Here is a 12,139-nt window from a genome sequence, read left to right as displayed (position 1 = left end):
GCGTGGGAGAGGAGAGGAGGTAACCGCCGAGTGACCGGCGGTTAGGGCACGGAGGAGAAGAAAGGAGGCGGCGTCGGGATGGGGCTCGGGTGCGCGAGGGAGAGAAACGGAGGGATTAAGGAAAATAAAGAAAAATATAAAGAAAAAGAAAAGTAAAAAGGAAAAGAAAAATAAAATTTTTCCTTATTAAAACTGGATAGCCTAAACAGGTTTTTCCGGGCCTCATCTTGATCCCCTTTAACTCAGTCCGTACGAACTCCGAAAAATTCCCGAAAAATGTCCAAAAATTCCGGAAAATTCCCTTATTCATATCCGCCTATTTCCGGTATTTTACAGCATGAGTAGATTGCTTATTTATTAGCAAAGGAGAGAAGTTTACCTTTGTGGGAAATCATAGATCAAGCGGGAGTCTAGGATTAGGTTTCATGACATGAGTTGGTTTGCATATGTATTGTTATACTATTTCCCTAATTTAAATGGGTTGCCAAACATCTGTATTGTTATACTATTTCCCTAATTTAAATGGGTTGCCAAACATCAAAAAGGGAAAGATTGTTGGAGCAATATGTGTGATCTTAGATTTTGATGTTTGGACAAAGGTTTAAATTAGGATTATTGTTGTATTTGATATGTGCTTTTGAGCCTGTAAAATACAGGCACGATAAGGAAAGCCCAAGTTTGATCTTGGCAAAGGCAAAGTCTAAGTGGGATTTGGCAAAGGTAAAGTCCAAGTGGAATCTTGACAGTGTAAGTTCAAGTGTGTTGTCTTGGCAAAGTAAGTCCAAGTGTAACTTGGTAAGGTTGAAGTCCCAAAGTAAGGAGCTCTTAGCAAAAGATGAAGTCCCAGAGGTGAGGAGTCTCTTGGAAATGGAAGATCCAACAACAAACACAAGGCCGAAGGAAGCTCTTGAAGGCAATGCATGAAGGATAGGGAAGCATCTGAGGAACGCAAGGCTAATAGAGGAGGCTAGAAGGCAAGGTCAAGATTGTGCGGGCGAGGATAACTACTGAGAGAATGTACTCAGGGTAAACCCTAGATTTAGGGTTTATCAGTCGACTGGTGTATGTACCAGTTAACAAGGGTATTTCTGTTCTCTCAACATAACTGGATTAGCCGACTGGTCCTAGCACCAGTTAACTAGTATCGAGTCGTTGGCATATAACGATCAAATTCCACACGAGGCCAGTCGACTGGTGTCTTTACCAATCAACCGATAGCGGAAAGACTGCTTGATGTTTTCCTCCCGAGCTCTATTTAATAGAGCTTGGGGTGGCTAGCCTTGGTGACGACAATATACTCAATTAAAACATATTAAAGTCTTCAAAGCTCTTAGTGTGATCCTTGTGTGTGATCAAGAGATTGTGATGAGGTTTCTCCATCGAGAAGGAGAATCGAGCTAGTCAGAGTTTCGGGAATTAATCCATCGACAGATTAAGGGATCGCCCACCTAACGAACACGCCGTAGAGTAGGAGTTCTAATATTTAAACCACATAAATCAACGTGTTAAAGGTTTAACTGTTTTGTTTATTGCCTTTAGATTTTAGTTTTCCTTTGGTTGTTTTGGTATTTTGCTGAGCTAGCAACCGTCTATTCATCCCCCTTTAGCCTGTGTAAAAGATCCCAAAAATAATACTTATCAACCCCTAACAATCCATAATATAGTCTACCCACCGGGTATAGCTACCAGATCTGACATATCTATATATGTATAATTATATTATAACACATACATATTCATAATAATAATCAAATCAGAATAATAATAACTTATATGACATAATTAGTAAGATTTAGATCTAAATAGAAATTTACCTTAACATTAATGGCTTATAGAGTATAACTAGTGAGATTTATGAATCTAAATCATTGACATTAACATTTTGTAGGTTCTCCTCACTAGACTTTGTTACACTACAAGAAAATAGATATTTTGCGACGATTTTTTCGTCGCTAATGCTATTTTTCGCCGCTAAAAAATATTTGAGACGATAACTTTTCGTCGCTAAAATCATCGTAATAAGCTTGTCGTAAACCTATATTAGCGACGAAATGTATTGTTTCGTCGCTAACATATTTGCGACGTTACCTTATTCATCGCTAAATTAAATTACTTCGCCGTAAAATATTTAATGACGATTTTACTAGTATCGTTGCTATAATTTACGTTAACGACGATTCTTTGTAATATCGTCGCTAATATATGCCCTTCTTTGCTATGAATTAGTCGATTTATTATGTTAGCATTAGTCGATTTATTACGTTGCTAACAAATGTTTGGATTTGTAGGCAGGTTAGCGACGAATTCAACCAAATTCGTCGCTAACCATACTAATTTGCGACGAATTAAACCGATTTCGTCGCTAATAATTAGGGTTAGCGACGAAAGCTATTTAAATTCGTCGCTAACCACTAGTTTTATTTCATATAATATATTTTCTGTATACAGGTTTATAAACATACAAACCATCACAACTATAACAACAAATTCATAAATACTCTAACAATTAACTTATACTTCAACACAAATATAATTGCAACATTAACAAACCAAGTTCAAAACATATTCACAACCAACAATCCAACCAAGTTCACAACCAAAAATCCAAACTAGTTCAAAACAAGTCAACATCATGTTTCTATCCAAAAGTCCACAAAATCAAAGCCTAAGATGGAGGAGGAGGAGGTGGAGCTGAAGATGAATCATGAATCAAAGAGTCTAATGCTTCATGTGTCAATCAGTTAAGTATTTGTTCAAACAAATCTTGTCTTGATTTAATTGATGCTAACTCATCTTGGGTGTTTGCTAGCTGAATTTTGGTGTTCACTAACTCATCTTGGGTCGATTGAAGTCTTTCACGCAATACATCATTAGTTGATCTGGATGAGAATGTGGCATCTGAAGAAGTGGATCTAACTGGTTTCGGCCCACTTCTAAGTCCTCTGATGTATCTAGACCGAGTATCGAGGACCTAATATAAAATTTTGAAGATAATAAAACATATGATATACTAAAAAATAAGTGGGAGCAAAGTGAATTTAAAAGAGACATGAGAACCAGTTGAAGCTCGAGGCAAAGCTTCAAGATTTGGAGGTAATCTGGATTGATAAACATGAATCAAATTTAACGTTGTTCATTATTTCTTTTTTCTGTTTTGTAACTTAGCTTTGTTAGATCAAAATAAAGGAACTACAAATTGGCACTGGTGTTAAAAGTCTTATCTTGAGTTCTCAACAGGTAGAATGGAATGGAGGCACCGAAACTAAGGAGGAAATAATTTCTAGGATACAACAAAGGGAAGAAGCTGCAGTTAAGCGCGAACGAGCAATGACTTATGCATTCTCCCATCAGGTCTGCTGTTGAACAACTTGCTAAGGTGTGATGAAAACTTATCAAAATAATTGTACTACTTGGAATTGTCTTCCACCTGATGCAGTGGAGGGCAAGCTCAGGGATCAACCAAGTGCCATTTGTGTATGAGCTAGCAAAAGGTAACTGGGAATGGAGTTGGGTGGACAAGTGGATTGCAGCACAACCATGGGAGACAAGACCTTCTGCTCAGTCTCAAGTTAAGTCGGCTTTGAAAGCCAACAAGAACGCATAAGCCACACTTGCTCGTAGCTGAGCATTACTAATCTAAAAACAATCAATACAAATTTTGTATTAGGTCCCACTTATTGAAATATAATATAAGAAAAGCATGAATTTAAAAGAGCTTTCCTGCAAGTCAAAGTAACTTGAGTGAATAAACTGAGGCTAATCATTATTTTATATGAAATACTTTAAATAGAACACTACCATCCGTGGGAGCTTAAAAGAAGGGGGTGGGTTTGTTACCAGAGCATTTACCATACCAACCTTGATCTGAACTTAAGGCATTTTCCATACCTTCAACTAAATTACAAGAGCAATGCTCTCTAATTAAGACTAATTAGTTCAACAAGCTCCTTATTGCTAGATATCTCTTCATCATCTATCTCCTCATAAGGTACATTAACATCTACAAGTAATTGATATATTGACTAAATCTAGGAATCTATTAATGTATCTCCACTTTTTCATTTTAAAGTGTATCATGCATGGTTTTAGATCGTGATGGAGTTCAGTATTATTATGGTCGAGTAAGACTTCATTTGACAAACTACTAACTATTCACTAGCTCTTCTTCGTTTCGTCAAATATTTAAGATAGAAAACCTTATCAGCTTGTACCATGAAAATAAAATATTCATACTTATTGAAGCTTTTGTTTGCATTAACCTTAACTAAATTATAGTTTAAATGTATTCTAGTACCTGATCTTAGAGTTGAATCATACTAAGAACATTTGAATAACATACACCTTTTTATGGGTAAGGTAAAATATTCAACCCCTATGATTTCTTCAAGTCTTCCATAATAATCAAACTCAGAATTATTATTGTTGATATATATTTTTACGTAAATACTAAAATTGAAAGTTTGTCTGCGCAAAATTCGTTGTGCCATGTAGAATTTAAAGTCATTAATTATTTAAATATTAAAAAATCTCCTTGCTTGTGTGTCAGTAATGAAGGTAAAATAACAAAAATATTTTTTTTTATCATATTGTTATATTTATTTAGTTGCATTTGTTTTAAATTCTATACTTAAGTAAATATGTTTTAATGGAATCAGAGATTCAGGTGGAGTCTGAAACTGAGATGGAATCTGACACTAAGATAGAATCATATATGAGATTGAGATATAGTTTGAGACTGAGACAGAGTCTGATGTTGAGATGGAATCTGAGACTGAGATGGAACTGTAGTCAGAGATGACATATGAGATCAAGATGAAATCCAAGATTAAGATAGCGTCTAAGACTGATTCCTTGGTCAAACATATTCTATAGAGAGATTCATGCTAGACCTTATTTGAGCTAAGTTAATGGCGACGACTTACTCAAAGATCTGACGCATTATCGACGATGGATAGGAAAGTTGATCCACTTAACTATCACAAGACTAGAAATTTCATTTTCAATTAATACTCTTAGTTATTATGCAAGAACCTAGACAGTCTAACCTTAATGCAGTTCATCGATTGCTTTGATATCTAAAAGGTAAACCAAGACAAGGATTATTTTTTTCCTTCTAAAGGTGATTTAAGTTTAGTTGTGTTCTGCGATGTATACTAGGGTGGAGACATTACTACACAGTGATTAGTTATTGGTTATCGTATCTTTCTTGGAAAAGTTCTTATCTCATGGGAAAGCAAGAAATAAACAACTATGTCTAAGTCTTTAGCTGAGGTAGAATATAGATCCATAGCTTCTACTAGGAGTGCAAATGAGCCGAGCCACTCGTGAGCAGCTCGGTCAAAGCTCGACTCGAGCTCGAATTTGACCGAGTTCGAGTCGAGCTCGAGCCGAGCTCGAGCCGAGCTCGAGCCGAGCTCGAGTCGAGCTCGAGCTCGAGCCGAACTCGAGTTGAGCTCGAGCCGAGCTCGAGCCGACTTGTTTAACATTCGAGCCGAGCTCGAGCTTATTTAACACTAGCTCGAGGGCTCGTCGAGCCTTATCGAGCCAAGTTAATTTAATATTTTAATAATTAAAACAATTATTACTTTTAAAGTAAAGAATAAGTTAAGGAGCAGTGTGTGGCTAGAGCATATAATTTGATGTATTTGAAGTCTACGATTCAAATCTCCATTGGGATAGGTTTTTAATTTATTTTTCCAAGTCAAGTTCGAGCTCGAGTTGAGCTCGAGCTCGAGCTTAAACTCACAAGCTCGATCAAGATGGAGCCGAGCTCGAGCCTATGCAGTTAGCTCGAGCTCCCGTTGGCATGAGCTCGAGCTCGGCTCGACTCGATTACAGCCCTAACTTCCACCACTTGTGAAATAACTTGTCTAAGACATTTATTATGAGATTTGGACATTAATCATCAACAAGTCATTGAGCCGAGATTTATTATGAGATTCTAATAGATTGATATATTAAAAAAATATTCTAATTAAATGATATAATCAATTTTATTAAATATAATTTTCCGAATATATTCTAAATAATTAGCTGATATCAAATTAGGTTTTAATTTTTTCATTTTATGTAATTAATTATAAAGCTTAGGAGCTAATTTCACGATTAACAAGATTATATATATTCCTATAATTGACTATTAACGAATACATACAAAATTAATAAAGCTTTCCTTCCACTTGCGTTTATATTTTTCATATAGTTTCCCTTCCCAGTCTTCGTCGATCGGGTGGATGAAAGAGATGAAAACAACTAGAGTTTATTTGTCAGACAGACAGGGATTTAATGAATGAAAGCAAGCAAACGAATGTGTGACAACCACTGTAGTAGGCGTGGATCATTTAATAGCAGCTTGCGTCCAAGATTGTTAATCCGAGTTAACCTTATTGATTATCTTTGGAAATGATCGGTTCGATTTCATGAAAGTTTTCCACCGACCATCAAGAGTAAATCGGGAAATGCACGTGACGACCAGCCCAGAAGTTCAGCATCCTTTGATTACATCCTCCATTTGGAGGAAAAATTCTTACAAATACGCCGTAGATAGGGTTTGAACCGCGGGTGCCTGGAAGACAACCTGGATGTCTTACCGCGGCACCATGACCCCGGGGACACAGCTTGCGTCTAAGAGCATCTATAATGTATCGTTATTATAACATTTATCATTTTATAAAAAAAATGAGGTCCATTATCAATAAAAATGAGGTCCATTTTCTAAAAAAAAATGAGGTTCATTTTATAATGGATCAATATATCTTTTTCATTCATATCCCATTTAATATTAACACTCATTATTTATGAATTTCATCATCCACTCACTCATCTTAAATTATATCATATAAAATAAATATATTTTAAATATATTTTAAAATATTTAAATTATTATTATTATTTTTAATAATAATATTATTTGTAAAAAAGATAATTTTACTATTTTTTTAAAATAATATTAAAAATTTTATAATTTAAAAAAATAAAAAAAATTGAGAGAGAGTGTTCAAATGTTTGATATTATAATAATCACTTGTAATGAAAAGGAGATGCTAAATAAATATTATAATATTTATTTAATATTCCATTGAGGATGCTCTAATAAATCTTACACTGACCTAGTTTTTTTTCTTAGGACGTTTATACAAGATAAATGGGTATGTTTTCCGATTTCACCGAGAATCAAGTACTCTTGTTTCATTCTATAGAATTCAAAGTAATCACTAACACTAATATTTATTTATTATTGACCTCTTTAAAATAACTAATTTAAAAATTCATACAGTACCAATATTCCATTAGGATGGACTAATGTCATTATAAAATGTTAACCGTTTATACTTTAAATTGATATATATTTAAAATAAAAGAATAATTTAGGTGACATTTAATTATATGATGAAAATGAGTATTGATATGAGTTTGATAGTAAAATAGAATGAGAATGAAAATGAAAATGAAATCCACCTAATTATATGAATTTAATTGATTCTCATAAATCTAGAAATAATTTTCAAATTATCATTTTCAAATCCACAATCCAAACACTATCTTTTATTATCATTACATTCTCTTATTCCCAAATCCATCATCAATCAATCTATTTATGGTCAATTTATATTAGCACAAGGACTTAAACAATAAATTAACTGATTTGATTTGAGAGTCCAGAAAATAATTATATTAATTGATTTATTAGTTATTTTGTTAATTTAACTAATTATCCATCTGTAGCGAGATAGAATCCCAGACCATCGGTTTAATTAGGATCACAAATAATTCAAAATGTTGAAAAACCATCGGTTTAATTAGGACCACAAATAATTCAAAATGTTTGTAGTGCTATAAATGCATTGGACGAAGAGAGCTTGATGCATCCGAATCCGATCGATTCGATCATTAAGGAGGCAGCTAGCTAGCTGCTGCACTCGCATATGGCCATGGAAGCTGATTTCCTCTTCTCCCCTTTCTTCATCACCCTCTTCCTCGGCTTCTTCATGGCAGTTCTGCTACTAGTGCTCAGGAGACAAAGGAGTGGAGCTCACAGTATGTCACATGGACAAGTACTAGCTCCTCTGCCACCCGGCCCTCCCAAACTTCCCCTCATCGGAAACATCCACCAACTCGCCGGCGCCAACCCTCACCGTACTCTGCGCCGCCTCGCTCGAACTCACGGCCCGCTCATACTGCTCCGCCTCGGCCAGGTCGACTTGGTCGCCGCTTCGTCCGTGGAGGCCGTGGAGGAGATCATCAAGCGTCACGACCTCAACTTTGCCAGCCGGCCTACCGACTTGACCTTCGCCAACATATTGGCCTACGACGGGCTCAGCGTCGCCATGGCCGCCTACGGTGGATATTGGAAGCAGATGAGGAAGATCTACGCCATGGAGCTGCTCAACTCCCGGCGCGTCAAGTCCTTCGCCGCCATCCGTGAGGATGTGGTCGGTAAGCTGACGGCGGAGATCGCTGGCAAGGCGTCGGCCCAAACGCCTCTCGATCTCGGCGAGATGTTGATGTCCATGGCCAATTCGATGGTGGTCAAAACGGCGTTCGGCGAAAGGTGCAAACAACAGGCCGAGTTCTTGCAGCTGGTGAAGGAGGCGGTGGGCCTCGTCACCAGCTTCGCGGTGGCTGACATGTACCCCTCCCTCAAATTCTTGGACACTCTCACTGGATTGAAGTCCAAGTTAGAGCGTGTTCGTGGAAAGTTAGACAAAGTGTTCGATGAAATCATGGGACAGCGTAAGACTGCACGAGCCGATGCACCCGCGGCAGCGGAGACGGAGGAGGATTCACTCCTCGATGTACTTCTCAAACTTAAAGATGAAGGAGGCCTAGAATTTCCCATCACAGCCGACAGCATCAAGGCCGTTGTCCTGGTTCGTACATATATACGTATCTATATAATTAATTTCTTATCTAAACTAAACTGTAGATTAATTAAATTTACTAATATATATCGCTAGCTAAGCTGATGATCATGATCATGCCGTTAATATATTGTTCAATTCCTTTAGGAATTATTTATCGGAGGAACAGAGACATCATCGACGACGATCGAATGGGCTATGTCAGAGCTGGTGAAGAACCCTGAGACAATGGAGAAGGCCCAGCGAGAGATAAGGGAGGCCATGCGAGGGAAGAATAAGCTGGAAGAGAGCGACATCTCCAAGTTCAGCTACCTCAAATTGGTCATCAAGGAGACGCTGAGGCTCCACCCTCCGGGCCCTCTGGGACTCCCCAGAGTATGCACAAACACCTGCGAGGTCATGGGGTATCGAGTGCCGGCCGGAGCCCGAGTCCTGATCAATGTGTTCGCGTTGGGCAGAGAAGAAGCCTACTGGGGCGCCGACGCCGAAAGCTTCAAGCCGGAGAGATTTGAGAACGGCTCAGTCGACTTCAGGGGCTTCAACTTCGAGTTCATGCCATTTGGTGCAGGGCGAAGGATCTGCCCCGGCATGACCTTTGGGCTATCGGCAGTGGAAGTTGGGCTGGCTCACCTCCTCTTGCACTTCGACTGGAAGCTTCCCCATGGCATGAAGACGGAGGACTTGGACATGATGGAGATTTCCGGGACGAGCGCACCCAGGAAAACACCTCTCGTTGTGCTTGCCGATCTCGCCATTCCTCTGCCATAATCACTTATATATAGTTTACGTTCTCCAAATTCCATATATACCGCATGCCATTATATATTAATTTTTTATATGCGTAATAAATAAGTGGCTTAGCTTGTATTCCGTGCTTTAATTTGCATGAATTTTAATTACGAATTGGATTTAATTTCTATTTCTTTCTTGACTTCGATCGTCACAACTAATTGGTCAATGGTGGGCTCACATGAAGACTCGAGTAGTCGAATTTGCCCTAAAAGACTTGGACTTCAATATATTTATTTCCTAAGACAGTTTGTTGTTTTTTAAACCCACGAAATGAAATGACATCCAATGCCAATGTTTTGTCCATATTGTATTTTTTTTTCTACAATCTCATCATCTCAATTAGTTGCGTTCTAATTCACGTCTCCGGCCTTTTCACTCGTAGAGGCTCAGCTTGGGCGACTGAGGACACGCGGGGCGTTCTGCCATCCCGAGGGCACTCAGTCAACAAATGCAAAGCACGGGGTTAAAATATTTATAAAGATTTTCTCATTTACAGGGATCTTTTCCACACTCATGCTTCACCTTGTTATTTTATTTTATATACAGGACAACAAGTACTTAACTATACTAACTTTATTTTTTTTAAAAAAACATATTACTTAATATATTACAATTACAATTAAGTGATAGTCTCTTTAGGTTTTAAGAAACATATTGTATCATAAGATATATATATTATTATCATATATGAATAATAAGAAAAAAATATATACTTGTGTCAAAAGTACTAACTAATATAATTTGAATTTTGATATTGACAAAAGTTTAAAGTTAAATTATATTTTATTCTAATAGGTCTAACTAAATATGTAGGAAAATCTTAAGTAATCTTAGATAAGATTAAAGTCCTAATTGAGGCTAGGTAAAGAAGTCCGAGTGGATACTAGACAAGTAGAAAGTCTTAGTTGTGACTAGGCAATGAAGTCCCGGTCCGTGGGACTCGGCAAAGTCTTGGTAGGTCGAGGATGTCGAATAAAAATCCTAGGGTCGAGAACACTAGGTAAAAATCCTGAAGTCTCGGATGTTGAGCAAAAGTCTAAACGATCTATAGGATCGATTTAACAAAAAGTAAACTCTTCTAGGAGGAGTAGATGATGACTCGTTCTTTGTAGAGTGAACAATAGGCGTCGATCCGACTTAGAGTTTCAGCGAAACTCAAAATCAAGAGCGAACAGTCCGCAGACTGTCAAAATTATTTTACTATATATTATTTGTGCTTGTACAAACCTTTTTGTTGTAGAAAGTTGGTGGTTGAAAAAGGGGAGTCCAGGCGCTTGGAGCATGTCCAAGCGCTCGGACGTTCGGGCACCTGGAGGTACTCTAGGCGCCCGGGTTAGCAGCGAAGAGGGAGCACCCCGGGTGGCTGCCGGGGCACATGGACAGTCCGGGCGCCTAGATGGGTCCAGACATCCAGATCGACAAAAGTTTATCTTCTTTCTACAGTGACATGCTTCGACTGACCGACCCATGTCAGCAGTCCAAGCACCCAGAAGTAGTCCGGGCGCCTAGCGGTGGATAAACTTCTCGTATGAAGTTTCGACTAGAGCATGCCATGTCAACACATTCCAAGCACCTGAATAGGGCTATAAAAGGAGGTTTCGACCAACTGCTTCAAGACATCAATTTGAACAAGTTTCTCTCCTGTGCTCTACTCGATAGACGACTCTACGACGCCCAAACGCTGCTCCGACGATAACTACGCTCAAGATTTCTTTTTCAAGGTCGTCAGTATCATTTAGTTTTCAAAGTTACTTTACTTAAATTGTAATTACTTTTGTAACGATTCAATTGATTATTGATTGCGCAACGAAAATGCTCTCACATGCGGGTTTCAGAGTAAGAGTTGTCACATGTCCGAACCAAGTAAAACTTGGCCTTGTTAGCATTGCTTTAATTTCCATCTCCTTAATTCCGCTGCGTTTATTCTAATAGAGTGTTTTCCTAAAAATGTGAAAAGCCATGAGCACTATTTATCCCCCTCTAATACATTGATCCTATGAAATATATATTTTATTAGCAAACAAGAAAATAGATAACAATTTTAATTATCATTGTCCTTCCCATAAAAAAATCCTTCCCGTGCAATTCATCTACTTTTCTTTTGATCCTATCTATATTGTATAAAAAATTTAAAATAATTCATATGACATTTATAAAGATTATAGTTTAAAAGTTTACTATTTAATTAAGAATCTAGACCTTTAGTAACTAACTGTCAATTTATTTGGTGAATTACATTAATATCATTTTTTCTTTTTAGATGGAAAATAATTTCAAACCTTATTAGTAATTTTAACTTCTTATCCACCTCAAATCACATATGCATAACCTAATTTCTACTATCTACATCGCTTCTTTTCACCGCCTCAATCCTCATTGGTTCTTCATTGTTCTCTAATCCCCCTCTTTCTCTCTCCAATTTTTTCTATGGCTTTCTACTTCTTATCTTTTTTATATCACAACATATCAATTCATCTGTTTAGACT

At 37.4% G+C, this 12,139-nt stretch overlaps 1 protein-coding gene across 1 annotated transcript; it reads left to right on the top strand.

Annotated features, from left to right (window-relative positions):
• Positions 1–7,897: 7,897 nt before the first annotated feature.
• Positions 7,898–9,714, top strand: LOC122020752 (alpha-humulene 10-hydroxylase-like). Its single transcript, XM_042578800.1, has 2 exons — positions 7,898–8,870; positions 9,009–9,714. The coding sequence occupies exons 1-2, from the start codon at positions 7,926–7,928 to the stop codon at positions 9,627–9,629; spliced, it is 1,566 nt and encodes a 521-aa protein (XP_042434734.1). The 5' UTR covers positions 7,898–7,925; the 3' UTR covers positions 9,630–9,714.
• The last annotated feature ends 2,425 nt before the right edge of the window (positions 9,715–12,139 follow it).

This window comes from Zingiber officinale, chromosome 1B (assembly GCF_018446385.1).
Source record: "Zingiber officinale cultivar Zhangliang chromosome 1B, Zo_v1.1, whole genome shotgun sequence".
NCBI classification, from domain to species: Eukaryota; Viridiplantae; Streptophyta; class Magnoliopsida; order Zingiberales; family Zingiberaceae; genus Zingiber; species Zingiber officinale.
The sequence above is the reverse complement of the archived record's forward strand: the minus strand, read 5'-3'. Positions and strand labels throughout refer to the sequence as shown.

Coding starts and splice junctions, on each gene's coding strand:
- LOC122020752 (XM_042578800.1), top strand. CDS start 7,926: ATGGCCATGGAAGCTGATTTCCTCTTCTCCCCTTTCTTCATCACCCTC. Junction 8,871..9,008: donor GCATCAAGGCCGTTGTCCTG/GTTCGTACATAT, acceptor CAATTCCTTTAG/GAATTATTTATCGGAGGAAC.